This window comes from Entelurus aequoreus, linkage group LG04 (genome assembly GCF_033978785.1).
Source record: "Entelurus aequoreus isolate RoL-2023_Sb linkage group LG04, RoL_Eaeq_v1.1, whole genome shotgun sequence".
Lineage (NCBI taxonomy): Eukaryota > Metazoa > Chordata > Actinopteri > Syngnathiformes > Syngnathidae > Entelurus > Entelurus aequoreus.
This window is the reverse complement of record NC_084734.1, coordinates 41,241,472-41,260,694: the sequence shown is the minus strand read 5'-3', so window position 1 is coordinate 41,260,694 and position 19,223 is coordinate 41,241,472. Positions and strand designations below refer to the sequence as shown.

General features: G+C 41.9%; 1 protein-coding gene across 3 annotated transcripts in view; it reads right to left on the bottom strand.

Annotated features, from left to right (window-relative positions):
* LOC133648626 (exostosin-1) overlaps window positions 1–10,655 on the bottom strand; it is a 359,097-nt gene extending 348,442 nt beyond the window's left edge. For 2 of the 3 annotated variants that reach the window (XM_062044901.1, XM_062044904.1), the window contains exons 1-3: window positions 10,213–10,655; window positions 9,119–9,578; window positions 8,039–8,790 (exon numbers count right to left, since the gene is read on the bottom strand). In XM_062044901.1, the coding sequence (XP_061900885.1) occupies window positions 8,039–8,790; window positions 9,119–9,388 (1,022 nt within the window). In that variant the 5' untranslated portion in view covers window positions 9,389–9,578; window positions 10,213–10,655. The remainder of the gene's footprint in view (window positions 1–8,038; window positions 8,791–9,118; window positions 9,579–10,212) is intronic. The other variant, XM_062044903.1, reaches the window with a different exon arrangement.
* Between the last annotated feature and the right edge of the window lie 8,568 nt (window positions 10,656–19,223).

Here is a 19,223-nt window from a genome sequence, read left to right as displayed (position 1 = left end):
AATAATTGCCCAGGCCTGTGTTAGAGCCAGAGATTGAAAGCTACTAGCTCTTCCATGTAGCATGTAGCATTCTCTTCTATTTACATTCCTACATAGTAAGACAAGCTGAAATGAATACAATCGCCCCCTAGCAAACAAAAAGCACACTGCGTATGACCCAAAGTCTCATTAGCGATAGCGCTTGGAAACTGGGACTCTACATGAAGGTGTAAAAATAGAAGAAACTGAATTATTTGAGAAATCAAACTAATTTAGTGCATGGAAACATACTCAGTGTTTTATGTTCTTATTTTGAAATGTTTAGCAATGGTGCTAAATGATAATGCTCCAAGGCTCTCACAAAGTCTGCCGTGATTAGTGGTAGCAAACATCGTTGTTGACGGAAGTACAGTAGTTGCTTTGTGCTACGAAAAATCAATGCATGTAGGAAATAAATTACAGTAACGCTTAAAATGACCAAATTACTATAAGTATTAAATGTTATGATGAATGTGCCTGTTACTACATTGTATACATACATTCAGCATGTACAGTACAGGCCAAAAGTTTGGACACTAAGGGTGTAACGGTACACAAAAATTTCGGTTCGGTACGTACCTCGGTTTAGAGGTCACGGTTCGGTTCATTTTCGGTACAGTAAGAAAATAACAAAATGTAAATTTTCAGGGTTATTTATTTACCAAATTTGTAAACAATGGCTTTAATCCTTTTAACATTGGGAATACTATAATAGTTCTGCCAAAAATAGAAATAGCTCTGTGTGTGATGGATGTGAGCCACCACTAGGCTGATCAGTGCAACAGCAGGCAGTCATGAATGCTAAGGATAATAATAACACACAGGGTCCAATGCCAGGGTTCATGTGGTCAACATATATAAAATAAAAACTAAATAAGATAAGGCTCAGAATGGTTTCTTAACAAAACCTTTCTACATATAAAGTGCTTTTTTTGATTGATTGATTGAGACTTTTATTAGTAGATTGCACAGTACAGTACATATTCCGTACAATTGACCACTAAATGGTAACACCCAAATAAGTTTTTTAACTTGTTTAAGTCAGGGTCCACGTTAATCAACATTAAACTGCCTCAAGTTGTTGCTCAGATTAAGTAAAATGACAAAACTTTTCTTCTACATATAAAAAGTGCAACATTAAACAGTTTCAAGTCAACTCAGCCTCAGATTAACTTGTATCCCCCCCCAGCCTTTAACCCTGGTGACTTTCACTCAATCGTCATGATTTTTGCCAGAAAAATCAGTTTATCCACATTGTCTGCAGAAAGAAGAAGTGGGTCAAAATCTAGTTTTTAATGCAATATGGTCTTAAATCTGCTGCTATAAAAACACCAACAGCATTTGTTAATGCTTTAGCCCTGCCTGACTCGCCGAGGAGAGGCTGTTTGAATGCGCTGTTTGCACGACGCTCGTCTTTCTCCTCGTTGAAGCGATGTTCACTTGGGGGTGGTGACGCTTCAAATGGGTTAGCATGTTTGACGTGTTGCCAGAAGCATACCCTAGCGCTGCTGAACAATTTCGGCAAACCGCTTTTGCTTTGTTGTCTTAGCCAAGTCGCTGCTAGCATGCCGTGTGTTGCGCCTCGGTGCGCATTGTTTACACAACGTGCGCTACGCTAATTAATATGTCCATGTGGAAACTTGTTCGGTACACCTCCGAACCGAACCGAAACCCCCGTACCGAAACGGTTCAATACAAATACATGTACCGTTACACCCTTATTGGACACACCTTCTCATTCAATGGGTTTTCTTTATTTTCATGACTATTTACATTATAGATTGTCACTGAAGGCATCAAAACTATGAATGAACACATGGAGTTATGTACTTAACAAAAAAAGGTGAAAAACTGAAAACATTTTTTATATTTTAGTTTTTTCAAAATAGCCACCCTTTGCTCTGATTACTGTTTTGCACACTCTTGGCATTATCTTGATGATCTTTAAGAGCTAGTCACCTGAAATGGTTTTCACTTCACCGGTGGGCCTGATCAGGGTTGATTAGTGGAATTTCTTGCCTTATCAATGGGGTTGGGACCATCAGTTGTGTTGTGAATGAGAAGGTGTCCAAACGTTTGGCCTGTACTGCATATAAAACAGCGTTGGAGTTTTTTTTATAAGCTAAATAGATTGTACTCCAATTACCTGTAATTTTAGACACCAATCACTAGCAGTTTTTCATTATTTAGAATGCACAGAAAAGACAAAAATAGGCATTCCAGTCTCACATAAAGATTGTGAATGTAATGTTCCTTAAATAGGATTGGGTTTTTGTCAAAAGTGTCATATACTGTCTCGGTTATTGTACAGTCAAACATTGTATGCAACAAAAAGTAGTCCTTTCAATGCTTTGTTCAAAAAGCTCAGCATATATTGACCTACACTGGATTGTGTTTAGCATCTTTAAGATAGAACATCCCTTGCGGTAGATAGTAAAACTCACAAGGCGTGAGCTGACATCTTCCCTCCATTTTCTTAAATGGCGATCTAATTCAGTCGGAGGGTAATTATTGACTCTTGACGGGTTTACCTTGCACCCTCCAGGACCCCACCACCCTCCCCATGTGTGTATTGATGCGTGTTAAAGCAACACCAAACGGGCTGCCAGTCGCCACTTAAGGATTGTAAAGATCGGTAGGTCGCTCGTTTACACACGCCACTCACTCAGCTGTGTTTGACTGGGTCCACTCAGTTTAAAAAACACTCATAGTACTTTTCTTACAGCCTAGAACAGTGTAACATAGACTTTCGGTCAGTAGACATCCTCCGAGGCTCAATTATCTTAAACATGACTGTTGTAAACTACTACTCCAGGCCTGACGTGGGTGAAATGGTGGCTCCAAAATTGCTCTAAAAATTGTGATGGCATATTAAAGTTCAGTTTCAGTTTATTTCGAACATGCATACAATACAATGTAATGCATCACACAATTCCAGTTGTTTCATTACAGCATGTCCGAAAAGGAGTAGGAAGAAGCAGAGCTTATTTAATCCTACCCCTTTTCATGCCATAACAATTTTTTTCAATTTCCTTGTTCTCTGTAACAAAACAGTGAACACATAAATAATAAATACATAATATACCATAGTGAGCAAAACAAATATTAAATACATAAATAATATGTGTCTCAATAAAAAATAGAAAAAAAAAGGGTTCAAGATGTTCATCATAATCCTTGTTCTGTGTACTTTGTGAACACTTGTTGTCACGGGATGTCTTGTCTTGTTTTTTTTCTGTCTTGTGAATTTCATGTTTTAGTTTGAAAAGTAACTCTCCTCTCGTTTCAGGTCACTTGCCTTTCCTTTTGTATCATCAGTCTGACGTCATCCCTGATCCCTGATTGTTTCCACCTGTTCCCCATTAGCCCCATGTGTCTTATAAGCCCACACCTCACTTTGTTCTGTGCCAGAATGTCTTGTTGTCTCGTGCATCTCCAGCGTCATGCCCAAGCCTTGTCTTGTCTTGCTTTGAGTATCCTGATCCTGAATTCCTTTGTTGGTATTTTGAGTTTCCTTTTCTCTTCCTAAGCAGAGTGATTTTTGGTTATATAGTTTTGCAATCGGAGTGGTGAGTTTCAGTTTATTCTTACAGTTCTTTTTTTTCCTCAATTTTTGAGTGACATTTTGTTAACTAGTTTTCTAGATCAGAAACAGTGAAGAAGTTTTATAGCCCATTGTTTCTCCCTACTTTTGGAGCATTTTTTGTTATTGATAAATTTCATAGTTATATTCCACGCTAAATATAGTTTGCGATTGATATTTTTTGTTTCCTCCTTTCGGAGTGATTTTCGGTTGTTCACTTTTTGTGGAACCTTTTCACCTAGTTGTCAGATTATAGCCTATGTTGTACTGCCCTGACTCCGTAGGTGAAAAGTAACATTCAAAATAAAAGCCTGCCGGATTGTTCTCCACTCTGCGTCTGAGTCCTATTTTTGATCAAGTCCTGACACTTGTAGTTTGAACAGTCTCTTAAACTGAATCATATCGGTGCTTTGTTTGATTTCTTTGGTTAATCCATTCCATAATTTAATTCCACATACAGATATGCTAAAGGTTTTAAGTGTGTTAAGGAATATTAATGGACCGCACGCCTGAACAAATGTATTTCTAACTGCTTTTTAAAATTGTATGTGGAAGGTGCATCTCTCAGCTCATAAGGGAATCTCACTAACAAAATAGTCAACTAAATGACAGCTTTCTTAATTTACAAACTAACCCATCATAAATAAAATCAAAATTTATGTGAGGTAATAATTGCACAATTATTATTATTACACAGAAATGTTTTCTCCCAAATACTGTCCGCCCATCGTCAAAAGGTGGTTTACACATCAGCCCAAGACATACCTGTAAATTTTTCCCTAAACAAGTACCTTATTTACCGTCGCCCTCTCGTTTGAATAGTTTTAATCTCACTGAAGACGTGTTTATTGACAATAAAATATGTTTGTCTATTCTGTTGTATTTCCCATATTTTTCCTTTCATCAATAAAGAAAAATCCTTCCCAGTACTGCCGGTACAGCGCAGCAATCTGCGAGGGTGATTGTGCAGGAGCCACACAGGAGTTTTCTTTATTTAACCCTTCCTGTGAATATTTTCATTCATTCTGGTCAATGGATTCCCAGTGCATAAAAGAACTGGTCAGATTGTCTTAGAAGACGTTCCGTCTCTCATGCTCACAGGCTTAAATTGGACACATCTTATATGAGCGCATACAGCCGGAACCAAAGTATTGATCTTCTACAGGAAGGGGCTTGCCCAAACAATAATGGTTTAGCTCTATCGTGGTGCAAAACAACAGCTGTTAAAACGCAAAGAGTAGACACTTTTGCAAGCAAAATAAGTCATTAGAATGGACTCACCCTTGTTACAATTCCATTCAGTTGTATCTATGGTCAAGGGGGTAAAAAAAAGTATCAATGTCCAGTTATTTGCTAAATTATTGAATCTCTTACAAAGGGTTGAAAGGAGAGCTCATTTTCTCATATTTTCAAATGAAAATGTTGGCAAGTAGATGCATTCTGAAGCCATTGTTGTCTATCTGAGCGCTGTGCTATGCAACTTGTTTATACTCCCATTTTCCTATCGATAACCTCCATCTCACCCGTTGATGATGGACAGCCGACATCATTCCCATAAAAGGCTGAGTTCACTGTTTCCTTGTAATGTTTGCCTCAAAAGCACAACATGAATAATAAAAAACAAACCACCAAAAACTCCAAAGACCACCGAATGTGAAAATCCAAAGAAGCTGTCAGGCCAGAGGATGGAAAATGGAACGTTGTGCTGATTTTCTTTAGTGAAGGAGCCTCTTAGGCTCACTCTGTTCATTCTGCTTATCGCAACTTCACGCTTTTATTTACTGTGAAACAGCTTTCATGAATCACGTCTGAAACCAAAGCGGCTTATTTTTATGTCTGCTGTATTTTTAATTACATTTAATTTGGGATGTTACCAGGAAACTTTTTTCTCTGGCAAAAAGTAGTAGGAAAATGAAAATAATGTATGCGAAACGGTCTGTGGTTGTTGTGTAGCTCTCTTATGCTAAAATATGCACGGGATGACAAAAAGCTTTCTTGTGAGTGCAATCAGCTTTAAAATTTCACAATATCTTTCTCCTTTCTCCTCTACACATCACAACTTTTTTTTTTTATTTGCTCCCGAGGTCTCCGCTCTTGCACAAACAAACAGCACTCGTCCATCCACTGTCGTTACAAGCGTGAACCTCGGACACAAGAAGTCTCGACTCACTTCATTGTATTACAAACAAAGTCAGCCTGCACGCAAACGCCGGCTAAGCCGTCCTGTATCACCAAATCAGTAACATTGTGGCTTAGTGAAGAGTATCAAGGACCAATCAGTGGATTTACACTACACTGTCCAAGTGATCCAATTACTCTCAAACATAAATCAGGCTTGATGATTTGGGGTTGAAAACCTGATATGAATGCAATATCATTGCAAACTGGATGTCATTGAAATATGGCAATAATCAACATTTCCGTCCTAACTCTAAACAAAAGGGAACATTTGGAAGTACCTACAACAATAAAATATGATGTAAATGTAATACATTAGCCGTTCATAGACCCTGACATCGTCAAACAATACCAAGGTTACCTGCCTTCTGAATCAATGGCGGGAAGAGTCAGTCCAGATCAAACAAACAATTTACAGATATAATATATTGTTTGGTGTTTACCGGATTTTTTCACTTCTGTTTGTGTACTCATGTGTAATTACTGAACTGTGTGTTCTGGGCTTGTGCACATTAGGTTAGGGACTGAATTTGGTATTTTATAGGTGCCAACCGAATTCTGTCAGGACTAACTAGTACCGACTCAGGTAAAATCAAACGGTACTATATGTTGATACCATTGTTGCACGTGACATAGGGCTGCACAATTAATCAAATTTTAATCGTGATCATGATTTTGGCAGCTACGATTAAATGAGGGTGATCGTCGGCAATATTAATATTTAAAAAACAGGCTCCGCAGCATTTTAAATCAGCCAACCACCAGGGGGCGACCGATACAGTAGATGTGAGAGCGAGTAGGAGTGAGTAACAACAGAAGTTGAAGATAGATCAGCTAGTAGCTCCCGAAAATATTAGGAAAAATAAATGTATTATTACATTAGGGCCGTCCCCTCTCACAGAGTTACCTGCAGTGTACCAACAGGCCTTGTATTTAAACCCCGGAACAACTCAAGCATGCCTTGCCATTCTCTACGCACACCCGCTCGTTTCCAGAAATGCTCCCGCGCGAATGAACCGACAACAAACGGCACAACGACTTGCACGGCAAAGCTTCGTTGGTGTGCACGTCCAAACAAATTATCGAGTTGTGGAGACACGTTGAGCATTAACAACACTTCCCTTCTTTTCTCAACCGCCATCGTTTGCCCGCGCTGTAAAGCTGGTTGCTCACAGAGCGGGCCGCCCATCACCCATCACCCCTAGCTCCGACGAACAGCTACAAAAGCGGGGGTGCACAAAATACAGATGACGGTAACATCAACCGTGCACCGAGGGACCCCGTATCCATCCACCTCTCAAAGACTTCGCCAAATAAAGGACGTAATAACATTTTATTTGGCCAGAGACATATGTCTTATATATACTGTGAGAAGTACAATCAATGTGTTCCTTTCTATGTGACTTTCCTGCATAATCTTATTTTTTCACTTGTTTGCACTCTGCAATGGCATATTTATTTTAGTTAGCCCTGTCGTTTGTACATTTTAATTTTATTATAAATAAACTGTTTTAATAGTTTCATTTTGAAATGAAAGCCAAGTTCACATAATGTTTGTGTAAAATATAAAGTGCAATAAAACATGTTTTAATTCACAGTAAATAATAATGATTAATAATTGTGATTTCAATATTGATGAAAATAATCATGATTATTATGTTTTCCATAATCGTGCAGCCCTCTCGGCACCAGCTCCAGCACTTTGGCATCTAAACAGCGGACTGCGTCTAGTGTTGCAATTTTACGAGCATGCCTGGTAGAAAGCTCTCAAAAGTAAAGCTCCACTTTTCAAAGTGCGCTAGCTCGATGCTAATTTCATTGGATTTTCCATATACATTATACTGATAAGCATTAGCAATTTTACATGGCGATTACAACACCTTTGTCACTTCTGTTTGTGTACTCATGTGTAATTACTGAACTGTGTGTTCTGGGCATGTGCACATTAGAACTCAACAAAATAAACGACTGGGATATTCAACTTAATGGCAAAGACTACTTCCTGCCTATGGCAACACACCTAGGACAAACTGTAATGATTAATTGGAAATGACACTCGGTGTAAGAAAATAAAAAATAAAATTTGGACAGAAATGTTATCTTTAAATGGCAAATGTTACATGAACACAGACAAAAATACCCAAAACTGATCATGTTGAGTACCCTATGAATTCAAATGTAAAAGGTCAACCTCCCTATGTGCTTGTGTTGTGTAAATACAGCCTTAATTTGGTTTAGAGCAGCAAAGGTTTGTCTTACTTTGAGTAGTCTTCATTGTCCCGATCGCAGCGTGAGTCCTTGTTCTTCTCCCAGTCCTTGCCGTGTTTACACGTGGTCAACAGGATAATATCTTCCCCGTTGTGGACGTGATACAAAGCGTTCCTCGTCTCAGAGCCGATTCCCGTCAAGTAGCGCTTCCCTTTAAAAACCAGCAGATAGCGCCTGGAGGAAGGTGCATTGTGGGCCACCGTGGGATCTGCGCCGCCCGCTTTGAGCGGGTGGTCTTTGGAGAACAAGGGGATGGAAATATCAAAGTTGGGTCGGAAGTTGGCCATGTCTGCGCTGGCCTTGGCCAGCATTGCCTGGCCCACCTCAAAGCCCAGATCCTCCGTGTAGTCCGGCCAGGTGCCAGAGTAGAGGTTAAATATAAGGTGGTTCCTGCCATCTTTCCATGTCGGTAGGTTTTGGATACGCATCCTCACGTTTTGGACATACTGAGCCGACAGACGGTCCCTGTCCAAAGTGTCTACGGCAAGAATAAACAGGCAGGCCTTCAGGGGGTCCGTGGTGTGGAAGCGTGACTCCTCGATGGAAGAGAGGATCTTGCGGTAGGTGGCAGAGATCTCGTCCCCCCTTTGTGAAGGGTATATGTAGACTCCGAAGTCCGGCTGGCAACGGGCGAAGTCAAAACAAGTTTCCATGCGGCAGCGCCGGTTTTTGTAGAGGTTGTCTTGGATCGAGCGTCGTTCTCTGGGTGAGCTGTGCTGGTGGTGGACTTGGGGACTATCCTCCTGCAACCATAGCAGAAAACAACTTCAAGGATTTGCTTTTGATACCTGCTTCCTACAGTCACCTATACGATCTTTTATGACAACCCATTCTAAACACACACACGTTATTATCACAGACTTGTTACGCAGCTTCCACTCTTTGGTAAGACTTTATGCAGGATTTTAGCGGGAAAACCTTTTCTATTCTAGTTCAATGCCATTTGATTGGTTTGGTCTTCTAAACCAACACTAAATTCAAAGCTTGCAATTTACAGTATCATTAGCAATATAATGACCATGCATGATATTTGTGGCCTTGCAGGTTATGACTTTTAGTGCCTTTTGCTACCTCCTGCTCCCCTCCCTCCAGGTAGGGTCCTAGCAGCTGGGTCAACTCGGGCCAGTGCCTGGGCTGCCGGTACGGGGGCCCGGGAGGGTACACCTCTTGGGTCTGATACTGCTGATAATAGTCGGGATACTGGGGCAACTGCTGGCGCCGAGACCGCTGATGCTGCTGTTGCTGCTGCTCGAAGTCGGCGATTTGCAGAGCCCACTGGCAGACGAGGTAAAGAAGAGCGACACCCACAGACACAAGCAGGTACCGCTTCTTGGCCTGCATGTGTGCTGTGGAGGGGAGGAGAAGGAGATGGAGGGTAGGGTGGTCAGGAGGAGAAGCGATGGTATAAAAACCGGAGGAGGACTGAAGTGTGGGATGGAGAAGGAATGATGCGGAGAGGGGGGTCCACTCAGGCCAGTGGTGTCCCACAGGGAATCCTATCCACAGTGCAGCATTTTGGGATTTAGAGTAACTGGAAAGAAATGTACACATCAATAGAAAAATGGATGAAAATGTTCCCACAAAAGCTGACAAATACTTGCTGAAACAGTTCCAGTTTCACGCAAAATAATAATACAAATATTGACTAGAAATTATCAGAAACATTTTATTGCACTTTGTGTATTATTGTAGTTGTAGTCCATACTACGGACATATATCTAAATACTTTATTTAGCAATACGAAAGGGTTCAAATATTAGTAACTGCCCTCAGTTAGTATAACACAATTTATAACAATTATCACTTTTAAAAAGCAATATGTAAAAGCAACATTGTATAGATAACACCCATCAAAAAATCACTTTATCATATGTAAGTATATGTTTTATCATTTCTGCAAGATGTTTAAAATTGTCTTAAATACTTCAAACTCTTGTAAAAGTTTAAGGCCGTAAATAGACACTAGAATAATTGAATTCATCCACATTGTTGCCATACTTTACATTTGTTCTGCATGTGTTAATGTTAAAAATGTGCAGAAGTAGCCAGTAACGTGATTAAAATCAATAATAATAAATAATTATTATAAAGTCCTATTCAGCAATCACTATAAAGATACCATTGAATCATATTTTAGTGTTAAATAAAAGGTCAACAGTGCCTACCTGTTTACTAAAGGAACACCTGTGGTCCCCAGGAATGCTTGTGCTGGATGCTGGATGCAGGATGCTGGATGCTGGATGCTGGATGCTCTGCCCTCCAGCCTCCAACCGCCCCGGTGTGGATGCACACATCACATCACACATCCTCTTAATGAAGCCGCAATTAATGAGCACACACACCCTCAATCACTCACACACACTCAGCGAAGCAACGAGGCGCCGGCACCCCTCCATGTGTTGCTCCCAAAACTTTCCAAGAAAAAAAACGGTGTTATTATTTATTTTTTTTTGTATCCGTGCAAGAGAGAAAACGGCAAGACTCGTTGCTCGTCCTCACTGCGCGCTCCTCCTCCGCGCTCGCTCGCATCCTCCGTGCAGACGCGGTGGTCCGACTCCGCAGACGTGCGTCCATCTCAAGCGAATCCGAAAGGAATATTCACTTGGGCTGAGTCCTTGAACGCAGCATCCTCACCCTCCGCATGCGTGAGCCTTGCGCGCACGCAATCCAATTTACAAGATTCAGTTCACAGTTCCGGTGACAGACAGACCGGCACGCACACACACACACACACACACACACACACACACACACACACACACACACACACACACACACACACACACACACACACACACACACACACACACACACACACACACTCGTCTTTCGGATCAGAGAAGCGCACATCCCCTTCTGCATCCAGCATGCATCATGATCCAGATGTGCAACTTTTCATCCATTTCAAGTCATTGCCAGTCGTGTATTCCTTCGTACTGAACTTCTGTAACAAATGTGCCAATTTAAGGGACGTCTGACAGACGTGATAGTGACATCATCGCTGACTTCTACAATATTCTGGACGAGTTAAATTGCCTGCAAGGCAACTTTGCGTGTTCACAATGAAGCCAATTCGTAGACAAAGTGTATGTCATTTAGAATATTTGCTCGGATTGCACATTAGCGAGACTTTTCCGGAGACGGTGCGGTTGTTGCCACTTCTACTAAAGAGATACGTCAGCTTTTATTTACAGAGTTATTCCTAGAAGTCCTGATTGCACTATCCGGACCATCTTGATCACTTCATCAATATTCCCGTCCGAGCTGATCGGAATTATTCGCCTTGTGATTTAATTACAACACATTAACTTGTAAATTAAGAGGGGAAGTTTTAATGATGCCGCGCAGGTACATCAGGTGTGAAACACCGCCATCTTGTGGCCACTTTAAGATTAAGATCAGTTTATTTCAAAGGGGACAATGCCCGCCGATCCATCCATCCATTTCCTATCGCTTGTCCCTTTTAGGGTCGCGGGGGGTGGTGCTGGAGCCTATCTCAGCTGCATTCGGGCGGAAGGCGGGGTACACCCTGGACAAGTCGCCAGCTCATCACAGGGCCAACACAGATAGTCAGACAACATCCACACTCACATTCACACACTAGGGACCATTTAGTGTTGCCAACAATGCAATTTCATAAAAACCCATGACTACACATGGTTAAAAAAGCCAGAATACAGTTTTCATCTGTATTCCCCTGGCCATGATGTAAAAAAGGCAGTAAAATTACAATTTAAAAGAAAGAGAGAAAAAGAAAAAAAGCACACAAAACATATATACAATATGATAAAAAAAAATAAAATACAACATCACAACATAACATTTATCTTAGCATCAAAACAGGCGTTGATAAGCCACATTTAAAAAAATGTTGTAAAGGCCTTGTATGTTGTGACCAGTTTAACCTCTTCAGGTACGGAGTTCCACACATTTGCGCTCCTTACTGACCCGGCCGACCTACTGAAAGTGCTCCTGCGCAGAGCAGTATAACAGTCACCTCTGACAGAGCCTCGAGGGACACGCTCACGGCTGTTTCTTTGGCTGATGAACTCTGCCAGGGGATCTGGGGCCAATTCATGCAGGACTTTATAGGTCACTTTTAAGTCTGCAAATGTGTGAAGACTGTCCCAGTTTAAAATACTGTATTTTTTTAGAATGGCACAGAATGATAGTGCCTAGGTTTTTTATCCATAACCTCAGTTGCTTGTTTGTACAAGATTTCCAATGTTTTGTTTTTTTAACTCTGACCAGCCTGAGACCAGCTGGTTAGGCAAGTTAGTGGCTGAAAATCATCAAATGCAAATCCAATTTTGCAGCTTCAGTTGACATTTCATTTCGAATTGCACGAAAATCTGCGAGATTAAACTTGACTATTTTACACAATTTGCCAATATGGGCTTTGAAGGCCTACTGAAACCCACTACTACCAACCACGCAGTCTGATAGTTTATATATCAATGATGAAATCTTAACATTACAACACATGCCAATACGGCCGGGTTAACTTATAAAGTGCAATTTTAAATTTCCCGCTAAACTTCCGGTTGAAAACGCCTTTGGATGATGACGTATGCGCGTGATGTAGCCAGTGAAACAGGAGTATCGGTAGCCCATTGAAGCCAATACAAAAAGCTCTGTTTTCATCTCAAAATTCCACGGTATTTTGGACATCTGTGTTGGTGAATCTTTTGCAATTTGTTTAATGAACAAGGGAGACTGCAAAGAAGAAAGTTGTAGGTGGGATCGGTGTATTAGCGGCTGGCTGTAGCAACACAACAAGGAGGACTTACTTGGATAGCAGACGCGCTAGCCAACGCTAGCCGCCAACCGCATCTGTGATCGGGTGAAGTCCTTCGTCGCGCCGTCGATCGCTGGAACGCAGGTGAGCACGGGTGTTGATGAGCAGATGAGGGCTGGCTGGCGTAGGTGGAGCGCTAATGTTTTATCATAGCTCTGTGAGGTCCGGTGGCTAAGTTGCTAAGTTAGCTTCAGCGTCGTTAGCAACAGCATTGTTAAGCTTTGCCAGGCTGAGAATTATTAACCGTGTACCGGTAGTTACATGTACATGGTTTAATAGTATTGTTGATCTTCTGTCTATCCTTCCAGTCAGGGATTTATTTATTTTGTTTCTATCTGCATTTGAGCCAGATGCTATCACGTTAGCTCAGTAGCTAAAGAGCTTCGCCGATGTATTGTTGTGGAGATAAAAGTCACTGTGAATGTCCATTTCGCGTTCTCGACTCTCATTTTCAAGAGGATATAGTATTCGAGGTGGTTTAAAATACAAATCTGTGATCCACAATAGAAAAAGGAGAGTGTGGAATCCAATGAGCCAGCTTGTACCTAAGTTACGGTCAGAGCGAAAAAAGATATGTTTTGCACTGCATTCTAGTCCGTCACTCTAACGTTCCTCATCCACGAATCATTCATCGTCACTCAAATGAATGGGGTAATCTTCGCTTTCTCGGTCCGAATTGCTCTAGCTGCGTTGAAAACAATAGGAAAATATGAGGAAGCGAACAACGGACTATGTCACGCTACTTCCGGTAGGGCCAAGGCTTTTTTTTATCAGAGACCAAAAGTTGCGAACTTTATCGTCGTTGTTCTATACTAAATCCTTTCAGCAAAAATATGGCAATATCGCGAAATGATCAAGTATGACACATAGAATGGATCTGCTATCCCCGTTTAAATAAAAACATTTCATTTCAGTAGGCCTTTAAAGGAAAGCTCTGAATCAGAAGAATCAGAATCAGAAGAGTTTTTATTGCCATTGTTTGAGAACGGGTTCACAAACTAGGAATTTTACTTGGCGCAATCGTGCAACATAAAACACATATAACACAGAATAGAATAACATGAGCTGTAACTGAGCTATCAGATCTTGTTATTGTTCATGTGTCTGATGGCCGAGGGGAAAAAATGTTCAGGTGGCGGGAGGTGTGGGTCTGGATGGACCATAGTCTCCTGCCTGAGGGGAGAATAGTTTGTGTCCAGGGTGAGAAGAGACAGCTGTGATCCGACCCACACGCCTCCTGGTCCTGGAGGAGAACAGGTCCTGGAAGGGTGGGAGTTTGCAGCCAATCACCTTCTCAGCAGCACGTACCATGCGCTGCAGTCGATGCTTGTCCCGGACTGTGGCGCCGGGGAACCACACGGTGATGGAGGTGAGGATGGACTTGATGATTGCTGAGTAGAACTGCACCAGCATCTTGGTCGGCACCTTCAGTTTTTTCAGCTGCCGTAGGAAGTACATCCTCTGCTGGGCCTTCTTGATAAAAGGGAGCTGATGGTCGGCTCCCACTTGAGGTCCTGGGTGATGGTGGTGCCCAAGAAACGGATGGAGTCCACAATGGAGACGGGGGTGGGACAGTCAATCAGGGTGAGGGGGGATGGTGGGGCTTTGACTTTCCTGAAGTCCAAGATCATCTCCACTGTTTTCTGGGCGTTCAGCTACAGGTTGTTGAGGCTGCACCAGGACGCCAGCCGGTCCACCTCTCTCCTGTAGGCGGACTCGTCGCCATCCGAGATGAGCCCGATGAGAGTCGTGCCATCCGCAAACTTGAGCAGCTTTACCGACTGGTGACTGGTGGTGCAGCAGTTTGTGTACAGGGAGAAGAGCCAGGGGGGAAGTACACAGCTCTGAGGAGTACCAGTGTTTGTGGTTTGACTGTCCGAGACAATCTTCCCCAGCCGCACTTGTCTATTATCTATTATCTATTATTAACCCAATATATTTATATTGGCTGACAATTTGTATTCTTTCTCCATTATGTACAGTATGTCGGGATCAGATGATACTTTTTTTGTTTAAGTTACATACATGCCGACAGTTTTAGAAAGGTTTAGCTGCAGACAGCACTCCTGCAACCAAGTTGTAACATAGAACATTGTTTTAGTGAGTTTAGCAGCAACAAGGTCTTTGGTGTGACCATGAAGGAAGAAAACCATGTCGTCTGCATACATTAAGCATTCAGCTTCAGGACAAACAGATGAGCAGATCATACTTGTTCGGATTATGGGAGATTGACGCTCATATTAATTGTAATTAGACTCCGAGCTTCTTAAAATGTACCCTTAGAAGATATCCGATACATTATTTCCGGAAATAGTTTGTTGATTTATTTTATAGGCACTTGTGAGTCGTGCTACGTCTGCACTGCAAATTTATTTTTGGTGTCACCACCACTCTGTTAGTGTGTGCGTGCGTGAATTGTCTTCAGCAGCAGTAGCGACATATTAAGGTCGATTAATCGATGGAGAGCAGAGCCCCCAGGAAGCAGGCCACCTCCACTAGATATTCGTCCTCCACTTTAAGTAACCTCTCACATCAAGTCACACATTTCAGAAGTAGTTGTGGCAAATTATCACGCTCCGCTGGGGTCGTCAGTCACCCAACCTTCCTTCTTGTTGTAAGCAATTGTATTCTTGCTGTCATACAAAGCCATAACAATAACAAAAGGATCCATTTAATTAGGTCAATAAACTGTATCATGAACAGCTGTGACTGTGGACAAAATTCCACTCACTCATGCACTCTAAAATCATTGTTAAAATTGTAAAATTAACTCCCATCTAGTGTTGTCCCGATACCAATATTTTGGTACCGGTACCAAAATTATTTCGATACTTTTCGGTACTTTTCTAAATAAAGGGGACCAAAAAAAAGTGCATCATTGGCTTTATTTTAACAACAAATCTTAAAGTACATAAACATATGTTTGTTATTGCAGGTTTGTCCTTAAATAAAATAGTGAACATACTAGACAACTTGTCTTTTAGTAGTAAGTAAGCAAACAAAGGCTCCTAATTAGTCTGCTGACATATGCAGTAACACATTGTGTCATTTTCCATTCATTATTTTGTCAACATTATTAAGGACAAGTGTTCGAAAATGAATTATTAATCTACTTATTCATTTACTGTTAATATCTGCTTCCCTTTCTTTTAGCATGTTTTATCTACACTTCTGTTAAAATGTAATAATCACTTATTTTGGATACTTTACATTAATTTTGGATGATACCACAAATTTGGGTATTGTTGGGAGAATATCCATATTTAAGTGTTACTTCTTTCTAAACTCCTATAGTCATATAAAGAATAGCTAGTATTCTTCCTTCTTTTGAGTCTCATAGTAAGGTGTTGGCCTTCTAGATTGGAATGTGTCAGAGTAGAGATAACTCGGAGTAGTCTAAACAGCAGGGGGGGGGGGACAGGAGAAGGAGGAAGTAGACAGGAGTTCCGGGGTTTTGGTAGACCGATCTGGACTGGGCTAGGGAACGCTTGGGTGCTGGGTTGGTCTCAGGTTTGTCCTCTAAGCTTTGAGAATAAACTACAAAATACCAACTATTGCCTGGAGATTGAATATAAACATCAGCGTATTGCCATAAAAAGAATCTGGGAGAGACTAGCAATTTGAATTCCCCATTGGAGGAATGCTGGTCGACGCAACAATTTGGGGGCTTCGTCCGAAATGGTACGCTGTTGATTGATGACTTCTTGCAATCTTCTGGACAGACTCAATTGGCCAATTCAAGGTAAGCAGAACCTTTCTTTTTAGATAAAATCTGCGTTAGGAGTCTGTCCTGAAGTCTGTAAGTCAAACACTGTTTTGTAATCCCAGGCACAGATTGGTGATTTTGATAGATTGATTGCATTTTTGCCGAGCCTGCCATTGCATTAAAATTGTAAATAAGTGGTCAACTCAGGCCATTGTGTCTCGATTACCGTGACGGGCAGTTTCATTGACGAGTGAACTAATAGTTGGGTGTAGCTTACCCTGGGAATTTGGTCGTCCCTTAATGAGTTCGGGTTGCAAGATCCCAGTGAGATAAGACACTAAAACGTAAGAAGCGGGTTCAAAGATCCCAGTGAGATAAGACACTGAAACGTAAGGAAGCGGGTTCAAAGATCCAAGTGAGATAAGACACTGAAACGTAAGGAAGCGGGTTGAAAGATCCCAGTGAGATAAGACACTAAAACGTAAAGAAATAGACACATGGCCTTGGAGTGTGACAGACAGGAATGTGATGGCGGTCGGGGAAAAATGTGATTAATCATTACTGTGTAATGATCAATTGAATGGACGGTTGTCGACAATGTAACTAGCAGGTAGAGAAAAAAAAAGAGAAAAAAAGGAGAACGTTCCTTGAAAGGGTTAAGAGGGAGTTTACAATACTCGAAAAGTCGTGAACTCAAACGTCTGGTAAAATAAAATAAAAAAATAAAAAATAAAAAAGTAACTGGAAGTTTTATGGTAAAGTGAAACGCAGAGAGTGTGCTGCTGAGTGTGAGTGTGTGTGAGCGGGAGTGCTTACGCATGCTCGTGTGTGTGTGTGCTGCTGAGTGTGTGGGTGTGTGTGTGCGGGAGTGCTTACGCGTGCTCGTGTGTGTGTGTGCTGCTGAGTGTGTGTGTGTGTGTGTGTGTGTGTGTGTGTGTGTGTGTGTGTGTGTGTGTGTGTGTGTGTGTGTGTGTGTGTGTGTGTGTGTGTGTGTGTGTGTGTGTGTGTGTGTGTGTGTGTGTGTGTGTGTGTGTGTGTGTGTGTGTGTGTGTGTGTGTGTGTGTGTGTGTGTGTGTGCGCGCTGGTGAAAATGGAACACTCAGGGAGAGAATTTAAGAGTTTGGCGTATGATAAAAGTAAACGGGGATTACGTGGAAAAACGAAATGCAGCAAAAGAAACGATGATTAATGACAGAATGAACTGATTGGTTTTTTGTCTGCCGCGCATGCGCAAGACAATTCAAACGACCCGCCCAGACTTTGACTAGGACACCGCCCCCTACTCCAGTGACAAGAGAAGGAGGTATTAACACGCCCCCTCTAAGATTAATCCTGCCTCCGAAAATTAACCCCTTGTACACGTCTGACCATTTTCTCCGGCAGACATTTTTGACACATGACATTAACACTTTGGACATACTACAATATAAGTTTCTTGCCGATGCATACATGCAAGCCATTGTTGACCTTGCTTTCCCACCTGTACCTCCGGGAGGGAACCTTTGGCCAAACACTTTGGACAAAGTTAACCCTGATATACAAGGTGCCAAAAACAATATATGGCAGGACATTTTATTCATCCCATGCAAAATAGGGCTAATGACAGAGCAACAAGGAAACGACTACTTAAATTACAGATCGCTGAAGATAAAAGGTTAAAAGAACCAAAAGGTCAAAGATCAGCTAGGGTATATTCAGCAGTGGGTGACCTTGCTTTTGAGTTCCAACAGGTGGAGGAAAGAATCCTCAACAGACGTGCGGTTGGACTCGGGTGGTGGACAACATGATGCTTCAAAGCCGGTCTGGGGTAGACACTGTTTCGGCTGTGACCAGCCTGGTCACTGGAGTCGTGACTGTCCGAACATTTCCGAACAGGAAAGGTTCCGTCGTGCCAACAAACGAACACGAAGGCGTGTAAGAGGACGCCCACATCAGGAGCCGCAGCAGGAAGTACCGACAGGACCCCTGCTGGACATGAGTGTCAACGGACAATTTTATCAGCCACCCATTCGATTCTGAATGCAGAGGTACCAAAAAAAACTGTGTGCTTCCTCTTTAAAGGTCGAAGGCTTCGCTGGGGTCACAAGAAGGTTACCTGTCACCAAACCACTTCCGGTTCAGATTGCTGGACCTCCTTTACAGACTGTACCCTGACATTCAAATCGCAAAGAAGGAACATTCCTGGTGTTACCTGACGGCTGAACCACCCAGCTGTGACACCACTACCAAGACTACTCCATGAGCTCATACCACAGCCTGAAACAACAGGAATGGCTGACATCCAACTGCTCTAACGGTGAAAACCCTGACTGACTGAGATGCTTCCGTGTGTTCTGCCACCCGACTCGCCATATGTTATGATTATTTATATATGTTGGAACTCAAGGTGTGGCTGCTCATATTGACCTATCTTTGCAACAGCTAGCATGGTATAAGATGGACACAATAGTGTCCCACATTGTTCCCTTGCTCTCTGTCTCGCCTACAAAACCAAAGAACTTAGGTCCAATGATATGACACGGCGTAGCTGCCAAACATTACACAGACACCCAAATACCACATTTTCTTTTTTTTTCTTTTTTTATAATGTCCTGCCCAGCTTCTCGGGCAAATCATATAGCAGATGTAGATGCCCATATCGGCTGTTCAGATTTACTTTACAAAAGAGAAGT